At 43.5% G+C, this 23,405-nt stretch overlaps 2 protein-coding genes across 2 annotated transcripts; both read right to left on the minus strand.

Moving 5' to 3' along the window:
• Positions 1-129: 129 nt before the first annotated feature.
• trappc8 (trafficking protein particle complex subunit 8) lies at positions 130-18,715 on the minus strand. Its single transcript, XM_057039354.1, has 29 exons — positions 18,429-18,715; positions 17,219-17,428; positions 16,535-16,624; positions 16,096-16,270; positions 14,506-14,659; positions 14,186-14,276; positions 13,550-13,809; positions 12,880-12,995; positions 12,632-12,782; positions 12,258-12,358; positions 11,066-11,171; positions 10,493-10,624; positions 10,092-10,316; positions 9,348-9,453; positions 8,304-8,498; positions 7,351-7,499; positions 7,196-7,264; positions 6,527-6,632; positions 6,126-6,274; positions 5,321-5,736; positions 5,009-5,165; positions 4,780-4,876; positions 3,519-3,587; positions 3,370-3,425; positions 3,092-3,292; positions 2,910-3,011; positions 2,466-2,602; positions 1,329-1,418; positions 130-1,234 (listed from the first exon to the last, which is right to left on the minus strand). The coding sequence occupies exons 1-29, from the start codon at positions 18,583-18,585 to the stop codon at positions 1,000-1,002; spliced, it is 4,302 nt and encodes a 1,433-aa protein (XP_056895334.1). The 5' UTR covers positions 18,586-18,715; the 3' UTR covers positions 130-999.
• A 187-nt stretch (positions 18,716-18,902) lies between these two features.
• On the minus strand, positions 18,903-22,972 carry commd2 (COMM domain containing 2). The gene is made up of 6 exons (XM_057039357.1): positions 22,819-22,972; positions 21,943-22,020; positions 21,468-21,550; positions 21,172-21,246; positions 20,995-21,093; positions 18,903-19,650 (listed from the first exon to the last, which is right to left on the minus strand). The coding sequence occupies exons 1-6, from the start codon at positions 22,883-22,885 to the stop codon at positions 19,453-19,455; spliced, it is 600 nt and encodes a 199-aa protein (XP_056895337.1). The 5' UTR covers positions 22,886-22,972; the 3' UTR covers positions 18,903-19,452.
• Between the last annotated feature and the right edge of the window lie 433 nt (positions 22,973-23,405).

The raw sequence follows: 23,405 nt of genomic DNA on the forward strand, positions 1-23,405 counted from the left end.
TCCACCTTGTGCAGCTCTGCTGGGGGGGCCTCTGCCCGTCCAGTCCAGCTGAGGGACCTGGCTCCTCCAGGGTATGAACAGACTAAAGGCTGAGCTCATTCTGACATTTAGGAACCACACTCAGACATGTTAACTGATCTCAAATCAGATGTTATTTATCCATTAGTTCATTTTCTCAGATATTAGCACGATACTTTATAAAACTGAAAAACATGACGTCCTTCCATGTAATTTGCACACGTTAATTACGGGTTTTCACACAACTTTTATACATTAAAATTAATGTTAGGATTCCCCACTGCACTATTTTTTTCCTACATTTTACAATTGTACAATTTCAGATCTTTTTTCCACAGTGTACACAGCATCATTCATATTTACTTCCCATTTACATCAAATTTATCATAAATACATTAGCTATATTTCATAAAACTATCAAATGAAACATAAAAGAGACTGACCAAAACATGGAGGTAAACGCAAGCTTGGACAGCAGGAAACCAAGCGTTTCCACGTGGAGCATGTTTGGGGCAGATATCCTCCTCTTGTACTTGGTGGGCTGTCAACTACCCCTCCGTTAAATAATGAACTCAAGCATATGATGAAAGGTTATAGTACTGCATAAGTTAGTCTATTACAGCACCAAAGAGGCCTCTGTCACATGACTACTTTAATATGACCACATTTGTCCACAGCTTTGCCTCTGACTTTTAAGGCTTTATTAGAGGAGATGACAGATGACCTCGCTTTCCTTATCCAAAGCCAGGTGTGAATTGGAGATGGTGGCGATGGGATATGTGAAGGAGGACGGGAGGCGGCGCTTTAAATGCATAAGCTGATTGAGGCCCTTTTCGAGGAAGGAAGTCCTGTTTATTTGGACGACGTGTCACAAGGCCCAGAAAATGATCAGCTGCTTCCACTTTCCCAAATGGCCAGTACCAGCTGAAGATAGTAGTGGTGGTGGGTGGGAGGTGTCTCCGTGTCCTCTCGCACGCTCACTCAAGCCTTGTTGATGATGATGAGCGCTGGAGTCGCCATCTGCTGGTTGTTCTCACACATGGCGGCCTGCTCAGTGGGCCGAGCAAACACTCTGGGTGTATTCAGGTTGTAGACCCCGGGCTGGAGGAAACAGGCTCGCAGCGTGAGACACACCACTTCCTCAGGCTGCAGGTGCAGCCTGTACTGGCTCTGACCCACCCAGGTAAAGGAAATGGGCGCATCTGGAGACTCTGAGCTGAACACAACACAGACAGATGAGAACATTCCAGCATGTTGATCCAACTATGGGGGTCAGGAGGTGGCAGGTCTCCCTCCCTGAACATACTAACCTGGTGGGCTTGTGTTGTAGGTCAACCATGACATCCATTTTAGCCATAGCGCAATTGGACAGTGTGAGAGTCACAGGCACCACACAAAGACTAGAGAGAGAACAGTGTGTCAGCTCTGCAGGTCGCCTTTGTCTCAATGTATCACATGGAGTTCCGCACTCAATGTGGCAGATGTACTTTCAACACTTCAAAACACACAAAACCATTTCAAGACGCACCTTAAAAAGCATCCAATGATTCATGATCAATGATTAATGGAGATTAAGGTTTACTCTGACTGAATGCTAACCCAATTAGCAACTTAGCAGCTCTTCAGCTGCTCTTCTGCAGTGTTCTTGGCTGATTTCACCAGTAAATGCTAGGAAGAGACGGTGAGAAGCCCCCCATCTTCATCGCTTTCTGGATATTTGGGGTCTAGACCCAACACTTCAAACCTCAGTGTCCTTGTGTGCAAAGGTGCCCCTGGAGGGGGCATTTGTTTGAGGCCTCGAATTTCTGGGGTCTATGGGAGAGGCCAGAGTGGAGCAGGCAGCAAAATGCTCAGAAGGTCTGACAGAAACATAGGACACCTTATCTGCTGCCTCACATCCCTTTAGGAACATTACGTTCATTAGTCGGCTCATTTTTACGCCCATTTTCTTTAGTGTTAAAGTCAGCAAGGAACATCTGTGGGAACAGTCTCACGTTTGACTCGTTTCTTTTCCAGCATTTAACCCAATCAAGAAAATTCACATGTCCAGTTTAACCCTAATCCTGGGGGGGGGGCTCCGAAATAGTCTAACAAAAGCTGAAATGAAGCAACACTCACAACACACACCCACAACAAACGCTCACAACACAGGCCCACACACGCTTAGAGCACACACTCACAACACGCTCACAGCACACACACACACGCCCACACACGCTTAGAGCACACACTCACAACACGCTCACAGCACACACACACACGCCCACACACGCTTAGAGCACACACTCACAACACGCTCACAGCACACACAACACACGCCCACAACACACACCAAGAACAACTGAAGCCACTGACTTCATGAAGACATGGTTTACACAAATGCATGAGGGCAACTGGTCATGAGAGTATCTTGTTTGGAAGTCCTCCATGAGCGAGTATATCCCCACCTGTTCTGGACAAAGTGGTGTGTGTAGGTCTCTGGGTGGTGCAGGCTGATTTTAACCAGCTGGGAAAGTTCTGTGGAGGGAACAACGGGAGGCGACAGCTCGGACTTAAACTTAAGCAGCTGCATTTCCTGAGCTTCCTGCAACACAAATGGAAAGAAAACTGATTAAGTAGAAGCTGCAGTTCCCTCAGGTTTGGTGTGGAGGGATTGGTCAAATCATCAGAAGCCTCCTGTCTCCAGCAGTTTGTGGGGAGTCTGCAAACCAGTGAATGGAACTCAAAATAAATGAAGGAAATCACAGATCACAATCCTGCTGGGACATTCGACAGAAGAGAGCTGACGACAAATGACTCGATAGAGCTCTGAAGAGCTTTTCTAGGTGTGCCAATATGAGTTGGACTGATTCATTGTGATGTCAGAGATGTTCATGGAACTGCTGCTGCACCTCTCTGCTCTTCAGGGACGTGGCCTCTTTGCCGATGGTCTGCAGGGCCACATGGAGCTGGCCCTCGAGGATCAGCTGTTTGTTGTCTTCGATGACGTAGGCCTGCATGGACACGCATCACAAAATGGTAACAGAGGTCCTGTGTGCTTGTTTGGTTTGGTATCCTGTAAATGTGCGTTTACCTTCCAGATGATGATGATGTTGAGATCAAGCTCATTAGACTGTTTGACGATGTTGGCGAGATCACAGCAGCCTCCCTCAGCAGCAGCAGACCAAGGTTGGGTCCTGCTGCCCGACGGGGCCACAGTCGCTCGCTGCTGAGACTTTAGGATGTGATGACTCCAAGAGAAGAACTCTCCACAGGGGGTGGAAGAACTGATAATCTGCACACAACAGCAAAATGATCAAGGATATATTGAGGAATCCACAGAAATCCTGCGTAGGCACTGCTAGGAGTTACCCTTTCTCTGCCAAGATTCAGGTCTGCAAATGTCAACTTTTCAACATCCATGTTGGCTGAAAGAAAAAAGGTAAGAAAGAAGATGAATCCACAGTCCTGTGACCACAGAAGGTAAACTGGTTTTTGTCTTTTGTAAACATGAAAGTTACCCGAGTGCTGTTTGCAACGAGTGGCCTTGAAACACAACTTGGCTCTTTCTTGGCTTCCCAGTTTACAATCTGGAAAAAGCAGAAGCAGGAAATTGAATCTTATTCTAAGACCCTGCCCAACGCAGCACAACCTCCAACAGAACCGTTTTCTCCTTTACTGAAGGAAGATCAGACGGATCTAAAGTGATCTACAGAGAGGACCCCTGAGAAATGAGAGCAGGAGGTTGGAAAAGACCCCGACTCACAAACCTACGATGTTAAAGAGGAGCAGCGGAGGATGGATGAGTGGGTGGGTGGTTGGATGCATGGATGGATGAGTGGATGGGTGGATGGATGGATGGATGAGTGGGTGGATGGATGATAGATGGATGAGTGGGTGGATGGATGGATGGATGAGTGGGTGGGTGGTTGGATGCATGGATGGATGAGTGGATGGATGGATGGATGAGTGGATGGGTGGATGGATGGATGATGGATGGATGATGGATGGATGAGTGGATGGGTGGATGGATGGATGGATGGATGGATGAGTGGGTGGGTGGTTGGATGGATGGATGGATGAGTGGTGGGTGGATGGATGGATGGATGGATGGATGGATGGATGATGGATGGATGGATGGATGAGTGGGTGGGTGGTTGGATGCATGGATGGATGAGTGGATGGGTGGATGGATGGATGGATGAGTGGGTGGATGGATGATAGATGGATGAGTGGGTGGATGGATGGATGGATGAGTGGGTGGGTGGTTGGATGCATGGATGGATGAGTGGATGCATGGATGACTGGGTGGATGGGTCGATGGATGGATGATAGATGGATGAGTGGGTGGATGGATGGATGGATGGATGGATGGATGAGTGGGTGGGTGGTTGGATGCATGGATGGATGAGTGGTGGGTGGATGGATGGATGGATGATGGATGGATGATGGATGGATGATGGATGGATGGATGAGTGGTGGGTGGATGGATGGGTCGATGGATGGATGAGTGGGTGGATGGATGATAGATGGATGAGTGGGTGGATGGATAGATGGATGGATGGTATTTCAGAAGAGTGACTCAGTCACGAGGTGTTTGGTCTCCATGGTTTCCATGAGCTGCTAACAGGCTGCTGTGAGAGGCTTCAGAACAACTCGTCTATATCAACACGTGCCTCAGTCACCCAGGGCTGCTGCTCATATAGCATATACTAAACACTAGTACAGTAGGACATACATATACATACAGTGCTGTATAACCCAGTGGTGTATCAGACCCACCTTCCTCCCTGGCTGGATTGATGCACTTACACAGGCACCAGTTTTGGCTGCTGCTGGAAATCTGCATGATGTGGAATTCCCGCACTGTTGTGTCACTCTAGGAGAGGAGAGAGGAGAGGAGAGGAGAGGAGAGGAGAGGAGAGGAGAGGAGAGGAGAGGAGAGGAGAGGGTGAGCTGCAGCAGCAGGGAGCCTCTCAGCAGCCTGTCGGACTGTGCACGGCTGGCTCACCACGTTGAGGTTCTCCACATCCACAAAGATCAACATCCCCCCGGTGCTTCCGTCCTCCACCAGCTGCTGCTGAGGAACGTTGCTCACGCAGGCGGACGCGCGCACGCTGAGGGAGCGGCTGGTGCAGATGAAAACGGTGTGACGCAACACCCGGTGACTTCAGGTGAAGCATGTGGACACGGAGAAATAAACAATCAGCAGCAGTTTAGATTTAACCCTGGTTTTTAGACCTTCTACATCATCTCATACATAAAGTGAGGAAGTGATGCGACAGTCAACACTAATTCAGTCACAAACCTAAAAACTTCTCACCTGCTCCTTTTGCTCACTTGGTCTACATTCTGGTAATAGAAGAGAAAATGGATTTCATGGACTCCCTCCTGGTCTGGTCCTCTGAGCCAGAATGGTAGCTGGGTGGACTCTCCTGGCCCCAGCGTGCTGCCTTCTATTGGGATCTCCACCACAGTGGATGGTTGGCTGAAATGGTCAGCTGGAACAGACGTCTGGGACGCCTCAGCCCTCGTCAAAGTCTTGTAGGCGGAGCTGTTTTCAGAGGTGGGGCTGAGGGGCGAGCGGCAGGTGGACTGGCTGCCAAATGTGAAGAAATCTGGGTGTGTTGACACAACTCGCAGGCCACACAACGCCACGCCACTGACGTTATAGAACTCCACATAAGCCTTCCTGATCTCCCCACAAAGCAGAGCGGTGGGAAACTTGAGAAAGAAAACCTGGGACACAAACACAGTGTCAAAGGGCACCTGGTTGCTGCACACACAAGTGGTCCCACAGCATTGTGGGCCAACTATCTGTACATTATTCCAGAGAAATGATGTAAAGAAAACACATTAAACCACAAAAGACCTCAAAAGTTTTTCACATCTACAATGATTCCCTTCGATTGAACTCTTGTGTTATATAAGGCACACAGTTTAAATGAAGCAGGTAGTTGTTATTAGAGGACAGTAAATACGTGCACGTATATGTGCTGCAGTGCAATGTGGGAGTTGTAGTAGGAGTGGTGTGATGATTATATATGGATGGACCAGTATGGATTGATCTGGAGATATCAGACATGAATGTAGAGAGGGGGTTCGTTTTAAGGCCTTGCAAGTCTTACCTCCATGAGGGGCATAGGGGGTGTGATGATGGGACTGAGCCGTTGATCGAGACCTCGCCGCACCATCATTTTATCCTCCTTAGTCTGGTTAAGTCGCGGCCCTTGGATCCTGAGGTCCTGCTTGCCACGGACCACTGTCACTTCCACGTCTTGTTTGTTGAGAATGAGAAACATGATTTAACGGCTACTTTTTAAGGAACAAATCATTTACACTGCCACATAAAACTGACTGTTTGCATAAAACCTAATGTGTATGATTTTAAGGATATGAAAACCAGATACGGCTAACTTGCTACTGCCTTTAGGTAGAGCAGAAACACCAAAATGCTGGTTTGAACTGACCGTCTTAAATAATGTTAATGCTTAAAGGGAAAGTTGGTGTGTGTGTGTCTATGTGTTACCATCAGTGCTGGGAGCCTTGTCAGTTCTGGGGTCTGCAGCGAGGTCGTAGACTACCCCTACAATATTCAGCCTGCCAGGTTTGTGTGGTAACAGCTGGAGTCGGGCCTGATGACAGAAACAAAGTCAGCAGATTCTAACTGGAAGATCTTAATTGAGCTTGATATCAAGGTTATTTACATAGTGAAAAATGTAGAATTTAAATAAGCTTGATATTAACTGAATAGAAGCTGAACTAGAACCACCACGAGTGAACATGGCTGTAATTTCACATAATAATGTCCGCAATCAGATCTGTTATCATTCTAACCAAGCGGAGGTTATAACCATTAATCGCCTTCATGCCAGAGATGCGACTATTCCTAGGTGTCACCATTTCTGCATTAAAGTCTTACTATCCTAATTCTATAATAAAGTGACCGTAGTGCAGCGCTTCCTTTAAGGTTAAGCATCAACATGCCTTTTTTGTGGCCCTCCTGAGATAAAAGATGCTGCACATCCTGTGAGCTTTAAAACACACTTTAATCACTAGGACCTTCAGATCTTTCTATATTTCTTGACACTTTTTGTGTCCGTCTTCCAGTGATAGCATCAAATACCATTCCTGCCCATCTAATGACACTTGACAACCATAATGGTCAATTTTCCACAGCTTCCTTGACTCACTGTACCATTTTTGTCTCATCTGGACCGATAGGAAATTCCTGAATGACCTCAGTAGTAATGACGTCATCGTTCTTCTGAAAAATCAGAAAAAGAGCAGATGTGAAAGCATCAAATCCTTGATCAGCTTTTCAAAGGCATGAGATCTGCGCTGGTGACCCACTCCTGGAGCAAGCTCTTCCTCATTAGTAATGGGCGGCTCCTCCGGTTTAGGTGCATCGTCTTGAGAAAAGCTCCAGAGGAGAGAAAGGTTGGATAAGGCCAGAGAAACCTTCAGAGGGTTCCTGAATGTCACTTCCACTATAATCGGCTCTGCAAAGATGACACAAACAGAGCTGATCAATATGGAGCTGCAGTGCAGATGTATGGGGTATTTATTAGCTGGTGAGATTAAATTTGATTAAAATGTTTTCAATGGATCGTTTTAAAGAATTCTGCCCAATACACTGATTGGTTTATTTCCTGTGTATGTTTTCTTTTTAATTGTTGTGTGATAGATGACAGGTGTTATAATGGAGAGATAATCAGCGTCCTAATGTTATGACAAAGTTAACGTACAGTTCAGCGGGGGTGCACAAGTCACGAGCTCCACTGGATTATGAGATCTTTGAGAGCTCTGGTCAGCTGTTCTGCTCAACCCCAAACTCAGCCAAGAGCTCTAGCAAGCTCACCGTCCATCTGAACCTTCACTTACAGTCCAACAATGTGCTTCAACACGGAGGTTATCAATAAATGCCATTTTAGTGGGGTGTAGGTTTGTGTTACTTCTTGAATTAAACTGCTGCAAAGAACCAAAGATGTGATGATATTATAATTTATTGACAGTATGTGTTTTGGAGTTTTCCCTCTTCTTGTTGTCAGTGATTGGAATGTTGGCCGAGTGCATCAGTTATGTCGTTTGTGCAGTTTGTCTTTGCTCACAGTGTATTCATCAGCACCTAACTGCATCACAATAGCTTGATGAAGGCAGACGAAGTACGTCTAGAGTCTGGTTACTCCACAACTCTGGATATAGCGAGATTCTGAATGTAGCACCTGCTAGTTTCCAGTCTGAGTGACCGTATTAGTCCTGATGCGACCATTACAGTTCTAATGTGCCTATTGAGGTCATCTCACCCTCCATCACAGCCAATGGTTGGCGCAAATTCTGCGTCTGACTGTTGAGGCAGTACTGGGTGGGCTGGAAGTTTACTGGGATGACACCTCGGTTAGCGGCAGCCACCAGCTGCTCCTCCAGGCGGTGCCATATGGCTGCCGAATCCGCATCATACTCCTGATCGAGTGACACATGAGTGGCTGCCTGCTTCTCCCCTGAAAAATTGAGAACACTACAGTCAATACTACTATTACTACAGCTGATACTATACTGCAACCTTTGACCCTCCCGTTCCCGATGCGCCAGTTTGCTGACTGGGCTGGGGCTATGGTGAGCCTTGCAATTGCCAAAGTATTGGGAAGTATATAAGACAGGCTCAAATATAGGATGAATATAGTCTAATGTTTAAAAGCACTTAAGGTAACTTGTCCTCCAAATGGATTTGATTCTAAAATTCTTGGAAACAAGCATGTTCCAAACTTTACCCCTTGCAGAAACCTGCTAAATAGTTGGTTAAGAACAAGGATTATTTCTGACCATTAGCATTGAAGAATAAAGGAACACATTTTGTGTAGGAAAAGTCTGTAAAATAGAGAATAATAATCTTCATTTCCATAGATCTTTTAAAAAGTCAGGACTTCAAGTTCTATTACAAACATGAGAACACAAATTAAGGCGAAAGAACAGAAAAATGATGGTTCAATATGTTCTGTTCCTCTGACCATCATTAAAAATGCAGGAGGGGATTTAGACAGATGAATATACACTTTAAACTCATCTACATCTGAAAAAGATTCACCGGTAGACAGGCTCCATCTTGGGGTTTTTTTGTCTATTATTCCATCTGCTGGTTTGATGGAACTTAGCAGCATTCAGGGTTTTTTAGCAACACTGAAATACTGTTTATATTTTTTCGCACTGTGCTTTTTAATATTAGTAACGTTAAACCCTCACTCGGTCGACCCATATATTTGGAATGTCATTGCATGCATTTTACTGTCAAACAATTTTTTTTTTAATAAAGGTTTGTAAAAAAAAAAAAAAAAAAAAGATAAATACTTCACCTTCTGCTTGGCAGCGTTGATGTCCAAAGTAGACTCTGGTAGCCGCACTGCTGATGCAGGGAAGAGGCAACTGGGGGCAGCAGACATCGTTGGTTTCTAGCAAACTCTGAAAAACACACAGACCATTTTTATCGTATTTATGGAGACGATGTCTGGAATAACTGATCCATATATAAATACACGCCTGGATCAGTATGGAGTCTGCCCAACACCGAACTAACATTGATGTTATCACTAACATGTGATGTCTCAGTTGCAACATTTACAATATTTCATAGTTTATATGATTCTATACCAGCCTACCCCCCTTTATTGCGCCCCTACCCTGGATGAATTAAGGGTGCCATTTTTTAATCAACCAAATTAATCCATCATTCCCTACATCGTTCATGCTACACATCCTGAACACCTGCCTACTGTTGTGTGCCCCCCTCCCCACTCCTGGCAAAACAGCCCCTGCCTGTGGTATCTGGCACCACAATGTTCTTTATGTCCTGTAAGTTGCCAGGATGGGGGGGGAGTCTGGAGGGCAAGCAAACACTTTAAACTGGTTTTTCTCATCAAAGTGCTGACGAACCCCTTTTATGTCGCGGCAGGTTTATTATCCTGCTGATGAGGACAAAGCCAGCAGGAATATTGTTTCAAGTAAAGGTGGTACATGGGCTGTGTCAGTGCTGATGTCAGAATATTAGAATTTCACTGTCTACAAATTAGGTCAGATAAGTTTGTCCATTGTGTAATTACCTTGGAAACATAGAGATACTCTCTGAGAAAAGCAGCCTGCTGTGTGGCAGTCTGCCTGCTTTCATTGGTCAGGATCTGTCGGAAAGCCAGTAGAGCGTTCTCTGGTTGGCCAAGAGTAAACGACTGCCGACCAATTGTGAAGTTGATATGGTCCTCGGCCAAAGACCAGTCCCGCTCTTTGTATACCTGCATGGCTTGGCAGTAACAGCGCAGCGCATGCCTCCGCTAAATGGAAAAACATTGGCGAGAAGATGAGAAAATTAAATTAAAATGGATACAAAGGTCAGTAACTTTTAAAAATACAACAATCAGGATGTTAACGACTACTAATGTGATGGAGAAAATCTTAGACCTTCAAATAGCGTGTGAACAGTTTAGCCGCACATGACAGCCAGTCTTACCTGTCCTGCTTTGCTGTAACGGTGACCAGCCAGGATCATGTGGAAAGCAAACTTGCGCACCATGGGGTTACGCATATGAATAAAGCAATGGGCAGCTTGTTCCAGCAGCAGAGCACTACGCAGGTCCGAGTCCTGCGGGTCAGACACAGATAAAGGCAACCATCCCAGAAGTTGTTTAGTATGTCAAGCTACTGCTGCTGGGAGAAACAGAGTCTATTTACTACACTTAACACCACCATTCATTAAAATTAAATTATTGCATATTATACAATGTGGTTCTTGTCAGTCTTTAATAGTCTTTAAATATCATCTTGAGAGTATAGAGTAGCCAGAAGGCCCTTTCCAGATTTATCTGAATACTAAGTATTAGTGGTCCTACAACTGCACCCTGAAGGACGCCACTGATATAAAATCATCCTTTGGTATAAAATCTCAGATTTTAGTTTCATGTTTAGTTTCAAGTTTTCAACACCAAATTTAACAGCTGGGATGTTAACAAGAATCCTGATTAACAGTAACAATAGTGCAGCTGGAGTAAATGGAGCAAACGACTGGAGTGAAAATGTTTCTCACCTCACTCGTCATTTTGATGAGGAGCGTAGCAGTGTCTGAATATTTCCCCTGACTCTTCAGTATTTCAGCACTCAGTAAAGCGCAGCGCTCAGCCAGCACCATGTTCCTGCCGTGGACCAAAGGAGACGGGACAGACACATAAAACACAACTGATATTTTCTTTCTTTGTAAGCAGTGCAGGAGCACATTGACTCAGAGACCTCACGCAGTCTCTAATTCAGCCCAAATATTACCAACATGGAGTCTCAGCTGACTGACTTAGGAAGTTTCTGAGAGCAACTCTGAACGAAGAGAAGCTAGAAACTTTGATCTTAGTGAGGTGGTGCGGTTGACCCCCATTGCTAGGTAACAAGGTCTTGTAAAAACTGTGATATTACAGAAACAAACACACTCCTGCTGATGAAAGGGCAGTAAGATCATCCATCATAGAACATTTATTAGGAACTCTGTCATCACCATGATTATATTGTTTTGTTTATCATTGTTGTTTCATTGCAGTACATGCTGGTAATTGTCCCCCCATAGATTATGGGATATTAATAAGGGACGCAGGCTCAGCTGTGAGCATGGATGATTACTGGCACATTTATTTTAGAGAATAACAAAAAGAACCAATGAAATAAGAAAAGAAAATGAAAGCCGATCTGAGAGAAGAGCAGAGCTGCTGCTGAAACAGAACAAAGAGTTTTAGGAGGGAAATTACGAATCAATTCGAACCCATTGCCTCCTATCACGCACACATGCATTTACCGAACCCTTCGCAACAAATAAGATTTCCAATATAAACAAAATACAACCAGGAAAGGAGCTCATTATTATGCCAGTTGTACCAAGAAAGAAAAGAGAAAAACAAAAAAAATGGAAAATGCCACAAATGTCAACCCTGCAAACTCAATAAAAGGAACCTCCATATTCAGAGAACATCAGTACTTCCTCTGTCCTTCCTCCATCTTCTGTTTAAGACTCTGAGGCTTCCTCAAGGTTTCCACCTCAGGAGCATCTTAAGGCCTCACATGCTCTGTGAATCACTTTTATCCTAAAGAGGGAAAATTCTAATAAAACCCTTAAGACGGAGGAATTCTAAGTTCTTCTTAGAATGTGGGGACAAAGTGAATTTTCAACTGTTCCGACTGACACAAGCGCGTATCTAACCCTTCAGAGTCCACAGAAGGTGTCTTTGTTATGTTCGTACTTGCAGGTGTCTCTGTAGGTCTGTATGGCCGTGTCCATGTAATGTGTTGGATAAGGTCTGGCAGCTCCAGCCTGCAGGAAAGCTGCCACAGCAGCCATTTCCTAGATAGAGCAGAGCACACAACAGCATGGATGAAGCAATCAAGCATGAAGGTTTATTTAAGGCTTGCTTTTTCAGTCACTATATTCATTTGTATTAAATATGTCCAAATATGTCACTATATTTCGTGGGATTACTTCCACAATTCCTTATGCAGCATCAACTTCTCACCCTTGAAATTCACATTTTTTTGGATAGATTTTATCATTTGCAACATGTGGAATGAATAGTCCACATCTGGTCGTGATGGGGGGGACAGACGAGCGTGTTCCTACCAGAGCTCCTGCAGCGTACAGCATGGCCTGATCCGACAAAAAGTCTTTCTTGGCGGTATGATAGCAGCTGTAGGCTAGTTCATAGTGCTGAACAAGGAAACACAGGTCAGCCATCTTCCTAATCTGCAGCTCCGGGGCCTCTGGTGGGTACCTGTCATCAGGGATGTGAAAATCAGGTCACCACAGTCTGTGTGGGGTAGACCAGTGGTGGGTCAATGTCTCATGCAGCAGGTGTGAGTAGTGCTTACAAAAGGCCACACGTGCTCTTTGGTTCACTGATGCTCTTCTCTGGGGCTTTGCTTCCACCAAACCACTTTTTGGTTGCGGTGAACAGAGAGCGACTCAAACCTTTCCTGGAGATCAGCTGTGGGTAGAGCAGCATATGATGAGTGTGGCAGCTGGAATTACACTGCTGCAGCCACAACAAACACGTGCACCAGTCAGGCTGTTACTAAAATAGAATGGTGAGGTTATCTGAAGCATATGCAGTTGATTTCTTTTTCATCTACAACTGCAACATCTGTTAGAAACAATGTTGATTGTGACAGATGCTATATAAATAAAGATTAATGGATTGATTGTTATTACACATTTTACACACACCCACATACACACACCCACCCACACACACGCACGTGCATGGGAAGATAGATTCTATGATGTCAAATACTCGTAGGAAGATTGAAATCTGACGATGAATGAACCCTGATTTGGATCCAACATCTGGCTCCAGCTTCACAGAGCAACAGCGCTGGATCACTGGGAATTAAGCTGAAAGGCTTCTCTTTGTTCATTTGAAAACCTTTTTCACTTTTAGGTGGGAAAACAGTAGATCTGAGTGTTTTAGTTCATGCCATGACTAAAGTGTCTGATAAAGTGGACATCCACAGCTGTTAGATTATGCAAAGTGAGCAGTACCTGGTCATTGAGCTGCCTGATGTTCTTCTCAATGTGAGGTAACAGGCCTCTGAAGGTGAACTCCTGAATGAACTGCCTGATGTGCTCGTGGTCATTTAAGGTCAGGCACACTCCGTGGCTCCTTGGTCCTCCTACCCTGGTTTCCAGTCCTTTTGCATCATTCATTCCATCAGTGGCGGTACTGACGCTGTGCAGGCTGCCCAAACTACTCAAAGTATCCAGTTTCAGAGGGCTGATCTCCCTGTTGTTGCAGACACCATCTAGAAGGAAACTCACAATATAACTGTTGGCTGGATTCATGTTTCTGAGTTTCTACAAGCAAACAAACAATCCTAAAAGAGATGAGTAAAGACAGTAATCTGACAGCAGGGAGGGAAGAGAAGAGAGGTCTGCTGAGTGCCTGAACAAGAAGAAGGTGGTAGAAGGTGGAACTGTGAGAGAAATTAGCCGTTCCACAGGTCTGAAGCAACATTCTCAAATAAATAAAGGGAAGACTTAACAAGGGAGAAACTACAGCAGTGTTACCGGTAACTAAACCACACTTGTGTGTATCAACCAACACACAAACACACACACACACTAATTAGAAGGGAGTATATGTGAGGTGCTACTAACAGCATGTTAAAGGTCACTGACCCTTCCCTGAGTGATGAGAGTCCTCTTCAGCTACGCTGACACTGTTCTCAGCAGGAAGACTGGGAGCTGCAGCAACGTCCTCGAGAACCTCCTGCAGAAGGGTAACATGAGGCACAGAAGTGACCAAAACAACAAACATCATAAGACCATGACACCATTGATGTGCGTTCTTGAACGAACTCAGGTGATCTTGCATCGATTCCTCATCAGAGCACTAAAGCTAAAGTCTTCACTCAAAAGTGGATCTTACTTTAAATCACTACTGTTGTGGATGAAAAACAATGAAGAATGCCTGCACATCAAAGAGCAACAATATTCACCTGATTGGACAGATAATTTGCGTGTAGGTATTGACACCAGGGGTCTGGAATCTGTTCGCCATTATCAGCTGAGATGGAGCGAGTGTTCATTTTTAACAGAGCACAGCCCTGGGGACCATACCGCTGTTTCATATCTTCATAAGACAGATTTGCCCTGCAAAGACAGTATGAATACGGTCAAATATAAAGCTTGTTGAACTCAAGCTTAGTCTTTGGAGATCTTGACATGATTTCCATCTCATCAACCTTGCACTCATAGACTGAATCACTTCCTGTTTTACTCTCTGCTGGATGGTTTTTGTGATGAGGTCAGCAAATGGCACTTCAACTGTGCAACAGTTAAAACACTCTGAGGAAGACTGAAAAATTAAGCTAAGTAACGTATCATTTGATTACAACAAATTGTACACAAGAATAATCAAAGGCAACACAAATTTCAACCCGCTTGAGGATTCATAAAACTCCAAATCTAGGGGGTGAGTGTGTGTGAGTTTTCTGAAGCCATCTCATACTGTAGTGGGTGACCCCCACATGCCTGTATGCACCCCTTTCAATGTGTGAGGACCTTCTCCCAGACCTAAATCAGGGCATCAGCCATATGGAGGTGGTTTTAGATGTGCTCCAATTGCAGTTTGATGGCGGCCGGTCAAACAGTATCAATGCTGTCGTCGGCATCAACAACTCCTGCTTGCGTGTGGCAGATTTGCAGCCCAGCAAAGAATATACCTCCCAGAACCTGGACAAGAGCTCAAATGGCAAATGTGCCAAAACTGGTGTCGTCGAGCAAAAGCCAGTCAGGCTGCACAGTGCCAGACAAGCACGGGCCCCAAGTGTGAAGGTCAGGCTCACGCCCCAACCTTTCTGACTATTGTGACAGGACATGAACTAGGCTGGCCTGTTGAACGCCTGCTGTGGGATTGTCTCCCCCACACCTTTCCTGGTGTACTGGTCTAACTCCTGGTGTCTCCTTCCTGCTGCTTATACTGTGATGGGAGACACAGCAATCCTCATGGCCATTAAGAACAGCTGCACTACCTGGTAAAGGCTGTAGAAAGATTCTAAACTAGCTAAGACCAAGCCAGAAAGGTAAGAAGAGGGAAATGGTCTGTGACTACCACCTGCAAACCCATTCCTTAGGAAGGGGGTTCTCTCCTTTCAACCACTTAGCCAAGAAGCTTTTCAGGGAAAAAATCCTGGATGGCCCACAACTTCATACTTCTCAGTTCAGAACAGAGGATGCAATAATTCTAATGGTAATTTCCTAAGGCCTTGAGCACTGTAATGATACACTGTCAAATCTAACCGCTACTATGAGAAGCCTCATCCTGCCCTCAGATTCTATTTTAATATTCCCAGAGCTTTTAAGAGTAGAACAGAAGCCAGAGAAATCAGCAATCAGGCTCCCCCAGTTTGGCTTTAGGAGGCTGGCACACCCTTTGAGTTTGAGATAGGCCATAATGCAGAGGTGACGCAGAAGACTCTAAGCCATCATCACACTGCTGTACGTCTAAACTACTGAGGCCTCAATTGCCTTTTCCCTCCAGTCAGCATTGAAACACACAGCTGAGACAGTTTGGACAGGAGACTTACCTTTCTTCATTCCCTTCACTCATGTCATGGAGTAATACATAGTACTTGAGTGTGTTGGGGATAAACCACTTGGGATTAGTGTATTCTCCACTGTGCTGAATCCTGTGCTGCTCTTGGGAAAGCTTGAGAAATTGCTCCAAAGGTACTGCTTCAGTGGAAGAAACGACCAGTAAACCTGGCAAAATGTGGAGGTCAAGGAAATAACCAGGAGCTACATGCAATCAATTAAAGACAAGATGGAGGGAAAGATTAGATGTCATTCAAGTGTTTTAAATTGAGATGCCATGAATGATGATTAGAAAATCAATTCTAGAGCAGAGAAGTAACTTCAGCAAAACACCCCATTATAATATTAAGTTGTACTTTAGATGAATAAAGCCAATTAAGTATTTAACGTAAAATAAATGACGCTGGTAAACAGCTAAAATGTGAAGGATACAAGCAAGGTAGTGGTTGAGGAATTCATGGTCAGAGGCAGGCATTGACTTCAGGAAGTTCTCTCTGTAGGATTCAAACCAAGGCGTGGTGGCTACAAACAAAGAGCAAGAGGGAAACATTCATTGTTTCATAAGGCAGGTTTTAGGTTTTGACAGTTGGCACAACACACATTATTGCACCCAAGATCATTTTAAGGATTCTACCTCAAACACAATCAAAATCCAGTTGATCAGATTCTCATCAGTGTCATAAACTGTGCTAAAATGTGAAGGATGGTTAAACGTTTCATTTAACCACAACTGCATTCAAAATGTAGTATTGAGCACAACTTAACTTGAGCAGCCGAAACCCTAAACTATATAAATCAGAAGCTTATTCCCCACACTGTTTATCTTCTTGAAAGGATTCATTATTAACAACACTCAGTGTTTGCAGAAGCTCAGCGTGTGATCAGCCAACTAATGCCTTTGGGCTTCAGAGTTATAGACCACTGCTTGATTGTCAATGAGAAAACTACCACTGTAGCAGCAAAGGTCAGCCAGCAAGATTTTCTTATCCTCTGTTCTATGTTTTACACCTTATATCCAAATACTCTCCTGTCTTGAGTGTAATTGTCTTTCTCTGCAAAGACAGAGGGCATATCAGATTTTAGGACAGGTTTATAAAGTTTGCAAGCAATTCTTACCAGTGACACTGAGGTCATAGTCTCCAGCTGTGACCACATTGCTCACAGCACCTTCATGTGGCTGACAGGATGAAACCACATCATGGAGAACTCGGCACTGAGCCTGGCTGAGTGTAGCAGATGGTGCGCTTGAACTTGTCATCACATTATTGACGCAGATACGCAGGTTTTTCACAATGTGTAACTGGTTGTTGGGGTCCCTAATGTGACCTAAAGGAAAAAGCCAAAAGAAGTCAAGAACAGCACATTCTTTTCCTTAAATCATTAATAGATGAACACTGCTACTCTGAAGTCGATTGTTATAATTTGTAGGAGCAAAGAATGCTCTTAAAATACTGCGGTTTCTTCCTTTACTGCATGTAGAGAGTAAATGTATATGCTGCACATGAAACCGCTGGGACTTTTTTTAAACAACATGAATTTCCACTGTGTTTTTGTCCAACTTTACCACAAATAATACATTTGTGACTGCATAATTATTCATAATAGGTCCAGAGCTTATCCTCTGGTTTTAGAAGATCAACTATAGTCTTGTTAAAATAGTTGAATTTTCGTAATTGTTTTTTTTTATTAGTTTAAATCCCTTTATTGCTTTAGTGTTCCTTTTATAGGTTACCCTTGTCTCACGATTTTTGCTTGGACTTCATTTGAAACCACTGCTTAATGGGTCTAAAAATAATGCAAAGAGTGTTTTCAGTTGAGTTTAACAACACAATTTGAACAATTTTGCAGCAGTAAATTTATTAGAATTGTTGTAGTAACTGTATGCGTGTCAGCCGTCAAATCCTAATACAATCATTTATAGAGTTTTTTTTTAGCAGCGCTGTTTACCTCTGACAGTAATAAAAAGTTTTTAGACATTTACATTTTCCTTTAATGTTTAGGCCAAAGTTCCACGTCAGGTTTAATGATTGTTGCCGACATTGAAACGCTTGTTGTTCTGCTGTTGTCATTAATCGCTAGTACTGGACTCTGCATCGAAGCAAAGCGTTTCAGTCGCTTATCTAATTAAAGTTATTTCTGGTCTCAGCCGCCCATCCTTCACCTGGCGGTCCTGGATGTTTATCTGGATACTGTCAATGCAGCACCGCTACTTTCTTGACCGGCCTAAATCACAAGTTGTTAGCGCAGAGCTAACGTGAAACACCTTATCTCGGAAACATATAAGTGACAGTCGGTGGCCAAAGTGGAGGCGAACTGCTGTTCTTACCTTCGGACGTTAGTCGGCAAAAAGGCCTCAGCAGCTCAGCGAAATTCAGGTTGTTCTTGTTAGTAACTCTCTCTGCTTCTTCGCTGCACAGAACAGCCACCATGGGGACAAAGGAGTCTTGGATTAACTCCTGCACGTTCTGAAAGCTCTGGGCCATGACGGAACTAAGCAAAAAACAAACTTAATCTAACAATCTATTTCATTGCTTAAAACAGGTAATGCTCCAGTTTCAGACAACTGCCATATTGAACTCACAATTCACTTCCTATAAAAACGAGAGGGTCAGGTGATGCCCACGTCCGGTTCCGTTCTTTCTCATTTCCGCTTCCGGTATTTTGTTCGATTCAGAATTATTAGTCGGGTTATTTCCCGTGGAAACTTGAAAACAGCACATTTAATAGAAATAAAAAAATGAGTTCTTTGTGCATTGTTAAAGCCACTGACATCAATCAAACAACCACGGACAAGACAAGGTTGTGAATAAAAAAGTAGTTTAGTTTATTGAGTAGTCCAGTCTTAAACATTTATTCAACTTAAGATGTAATTTAATCTTTGACATATGTTCAGTATTTACATTGACACCTACTGGTAATGTTGGACCTTTATTTGGCTTAGTGTACAAAAATGACCCTTCAAGGATAATGACAATATCAGCAACACTGTCCACACAACAGTTATACCTTTCTGTTGTCCTCAAATCAAATTCGAACCGTTTTCAAATTCACTTACATCAGGAATACAGTTTCATTTCATGATGTGGCTTATAGTTGTAATTGGTGTGACTAAGTTTAAAGTAAATCAACTAAACAAAAAAATAATAGATAATCTTGTAATTCGTGCTGCAAAGTTCACCCACGCCAGGTCAGTTTCAGGCGTCAATGAATAGTAAGACAACTGGAAGGTTAACCTTGTTCAGAGACACCTGTTACAGAATACAGGTGGCCTCCTTGGTTTAAAGGCAGTTATTTTAGTGTACATACCGCTTCTGTCACGAACGCTATACAGAACACAACATGAGCAGTTTCTAAATGTTGCGCAATATTCTACGAGCATGACTGGTTTTCATGGTTTCCAAAGCAGCCTCCAGTGTGGAGATGATGTGTAGGAGAGTGCCAGGGTCAGTCTGCAGAACCCTGCTGCTAAGGCTATTGCAACCTTTCATCAAAGAGACGTGCAATGTTACCATGGGAACCACCTGCTGATGAACTGAGCGACTTGCCAGCTGCCAAAGAAACAGAAGAGAAAGAAAACATGTGGTTACCTCAAGGAGTTAACAGTCACATAATTAAAACATTTGGTCAGATTAATATACATTCATACATAGTGTGTGTGAGTGTGTATACGCACATGGGTAATAAAATGGAATGGCACAGGTTAAAAAGAAGAGGCTAGCTGGCTAAACTGACCATTAATACAAAAGTCTTTTGGAAAGAAAGGTTCACTTCCTGGATACAGAAACTTGTCCCATTGCTCAGGTGTGATTTGGTCCAAATCTCAGTTTTCCCTCTTCAAATCCTTCAGGTTCTATGGGCCTCTTGTATGAACTCTGATCCAGCAGATTTTTAATAATAAAGGTCTGGTCTATGTTTCCATTAGTTCATGCTTTATTTATGTGATGCTTGCCAGCAGCGTATGCTGAAAACAGCTGCACCACCTGACATCACCACCAGCACACGTCACCATCTGGATGGTGCTTACGTGGTGATGCGCAGTCGCTCGTGTTCATGGCATCCATTTATGCTCTCACCTGACCAGGACATCTTCTCCCAGTATTTCACAGACTTGTCCAAATATTGTGCAGTAAATTTAAAATAAGTTTTAACATTCTTTCTCTGTGACAGTGGAGTCTAGCATAGTAATTCTGCCTACAGGCTGCGGCAGCTGAGTGCATTTATCATTGCCTTCTTTCCAACAACTTGTGCAGAAGCTCTTCACAAGTGATTCTTGGCTCTTGGCTAACAAAGTGAAATAACGTTCTTCTGATTTATTGCCGCTACTGTGCTCACTGGAACATTCAGGAGGTTTGAAATCCCCCTCTAACCAATGATATTAGTATGTTTTGCAACAATGAGGTGACAAAGGTGTTGAGGAGTTTTTAATGAGAGGTTTCTTGTCTGAACACTTGTTGATGAGGCACCTTTTGGTCGGCCATTGTTTTGGACTGAATCAGCTGATATTAATGTGCATGGACAAGAGGCCAGATCCCTTTGTTCACGTGTTCCCTTCGTTATTTCATGTTATCTATTGTAGAACTTCTTTGTACATGTGGATTTCACTGGTTGTTGCTGAAATGTGGTGATACCTTCACAATAGTTCCGTCATAAAAATTGTGGCATGTTCAATACTTTTATCACTTATATTTACCCAGTATTGCTGGGAAGCTGTTGAAACTGGTGAATAAAGGTGCATAGTTCACAATAAAATGCATTAATGACTGCAGTGACTGATCAAGTTCCTCCCAAATTGTGACTAGACCAACTTCTGAATTATAATATTTTAATGTCAGAATATGCAATCAGCCACTAATTAGTTTAATCCTTCTCTTAAAAAAATAGCTGTTACATACCTGCACATCCAATCTCCATTCCAGATTGTAGTATGTTTGAAGTTTGTCAGGCAGCCAATGAAGGGTAGTACGAATCTGACTTTGGTGCTCCTGGTACAGCTGGAGGAGAAACTGACTTACTACCAGATCAAGCAGGTACAGCAGAGCAGAACTCTCTCTCTCAAATATCTCACTCACCTTTAAAAGGATCTGGTCAACCTCCTCACCAAAATCTAAACTCAGAATGGAGTCCAGGAAATCAACCTCTGATATCTAACAAAGAAGGCAACATACAATAAGCAGTGAGGGATATCAGGTCACCAAAGACCCTCCTTGGCTGTATATCAGCACATGTCATGTTAAACCACAGTTTTCTTTCTCAGAAAACCAATAAACACATTTAAAAACAATCATTCCAGAATTTAATCACACTGTAACGTGCTAAATGAATGATTGTTTTTTGGCATTTTTAACGGACAGTTTGAGTTGGTCACCATGTGTTTGGAGCTTTCCGTCATTAGAAACATCAGGCCCTCTATGCCATGCTGTACCGATTCCACAGGAACACCCAGCTTCCCTGCAAACAAAAATCATCATGAATTTAGAACATTTAATGTTGAGACTGAATGTTCTGTGTCAATAGAGATATTGATTGAAACTGCCTGGATCTGTTTAAACCTTGATTCCAGCTTGACAGCTTGATTCCCAAGGCATGATTAAGATCCAAACGTCCACTGCAGCCTGTTAAACACACCTTTCTCAGCTGTTCAGGCACGCTGCTACTCTGCCCCTCTCTCAGCCTTTTAGTGACCTTTGAAAACCCCACAGAGGCTTGTTCTGTCGCTGCCACAGGTACCTTTGTGGCCAAGTGGCCTCTTTGTGTGTTATTAGTACTCGCTGTAATACACTACTGCTTTCAGGAAGTCAGTGTCAACTTATCTGGTGTGTACTGGTTGTTGAGATTCTTACTGGCTGCTCCCTCATACATCTTGGTGCTTGTTCCCCTCTTTAGTAACTCCAGTGCGATACGACCAAACTCTGCAACCACTGAGAATTTAAGAAAAAAAACACGAGTCAGTCTTAAAACTTGTGTTTAGCGAGCAGGTTAGTGAGGCTATAGACAACAGCTGGGCTGGCACATGTTGTTAGAAGGGGAAGAGGATGAAATCTTTTAGATTAACAGACAAAAACACAATAACACCACCTGGATGGGGACTGTATTTAATGCAACCTCTAGACCACCAACAGGGGCAACCAAAGATCCCTAGCTGTAGCTAAAGCAACCTTCCTGGATCCATCCACCCTATATGTTTGGTGCAGGTTGAAGAAGAGGTAGAAATGATGTAAAATGACTTTATGGGGAGGGACAGTATTCAACATAAATCTGCACACATCTTAATGTCGTTATACATCCTTTCACTTGCGTCTTTGTGTCTCCTGTCGATTCAAAATATGACTTAATGACAAGGGTTTGTTACAGTGGTTACCGATAAAGCTCATAAAGTTAAGGGCCAGGGACGTGCACGTCTCGGGACTCTCTGGCACCATATGTACCATTAACAACAAAGCCCTCGAATGGATTTAAACATCTCAATTTACTGTAAACTTCGGCCACAATTGAAGGGGTTTGTTTACTTAACGGGGTTCAGTATAAAGTCACATCAATCATCCGTGTTGAGTGTAGCAACACAGAATGAATGTAGATTTGTCGATGTTGAAAAATCGTCCAATATACCAGCGGGCTCAAAAACAAGCGTTAAATCAGCACTTTTACAGTCGCCCCAAAATACAAAAGACATTGCATTATTAAACGATATTGTAAAACACTAGATCTGGGTGATTTACCTGAAGGAGCCACTTTTGTCAGCAAGGCCAGATGTTCTTTGTGGTCTTCAGAAAGAACCAGCAACATTTTGACGCCGTTTTGTTGAGGACTTCACGGAACCCGGAACTTGTCTTCTTCGTTAGTTTTTATGTAAACATTACTGCCACCTTGTGTTACATGTCATGAGTTCGGCTGACTTTAGCGCCCAGTTAGATTTAAATAATATAGTCATGTTGAAGGGCTACATCCTGACATGGTAAACATAGACATTCTGCCTTTCATAAACTGTTTATTACATTTTTTTTTTGCTTAACCATCCTACGCCCTACCCCCCTTATAATCCAAATATGCCATTTTTATTGTCAAGAAATAACACAATTGAATAAAATAAATAGATCAGAATGAATAAAAAGGTAGTCAGGAGAGAGAAAACAGTCTCCCTTTCTCTTTCAGTGCAACTTCTACATGTCTGTGTAAATTCTCAGTCATCCAGGTCATTGTATCCAAGGTAGTTTTTCTGTCAACTGGACTGGGTTTCTTCTCTTGAAGACGTTTCGCCTTCTATCCAGAAGGCTTCTTCAGTTCTGAAATCGCTTGGAGAGAGCTT

This window comes from Takifugu flavidus, chromosome 7 (genome assembly GCF_003711565.1).
Source record: "Takifugu flavidus isolate HTHZ2018 chromosome 7, ASM371156v2, whole genome shotgun sequence".
Lineage (NCBI taxonomy): Eukaryota > Metazoa > Chordata > Actinopteri > Tetraodontiformes > Tetraodontidae > Takifugu > Takifugu flavidus.

Coding starts and splice junctions, on each gene's coding strand:
- trappc8 (XM_057039354.1), bottom strand. CDS start 18,585: ATGGCCCAGAGCTTTCAGAACGTGCAGGAGTTAATCCAAGACTCCTTT. Junction 12,996..13,549: donor TCAGGCAGCTCAATGACCAG/GTACTGCTCACT, acceptor CTCTACCCACAG/CTGATCTCCAGGAAAGGTTT. Junction 1,235..1,328: donor CTACAACACAAGCCCACCAG/GTTAGTATGTTC, acceptor TGTTGTGTTCAG/CTCAGAGTCTCCAGATGCGC.
- commd2 (XM_057039357.1), bottom strand. CDS start 22,885: ATGTTGCTGGTTCTTTCTGAAGACCACAAAGAACATCTGGCCTTGCTG. Junction 21,247..21,467: donor CGGAAAGCTCCAAACACATG/GTGACCAACTCA, acceptor CTTCTTTGTTAG/ATATCAGAGGTTGATTTCCT. Junction 19,651..20,994: donor AATGGAGATTGGATGTGCAG/GTATGTAACAGC, acceptor TTTCTTTGGCAG/CTGGCAAGTCGCTCAGTTCA.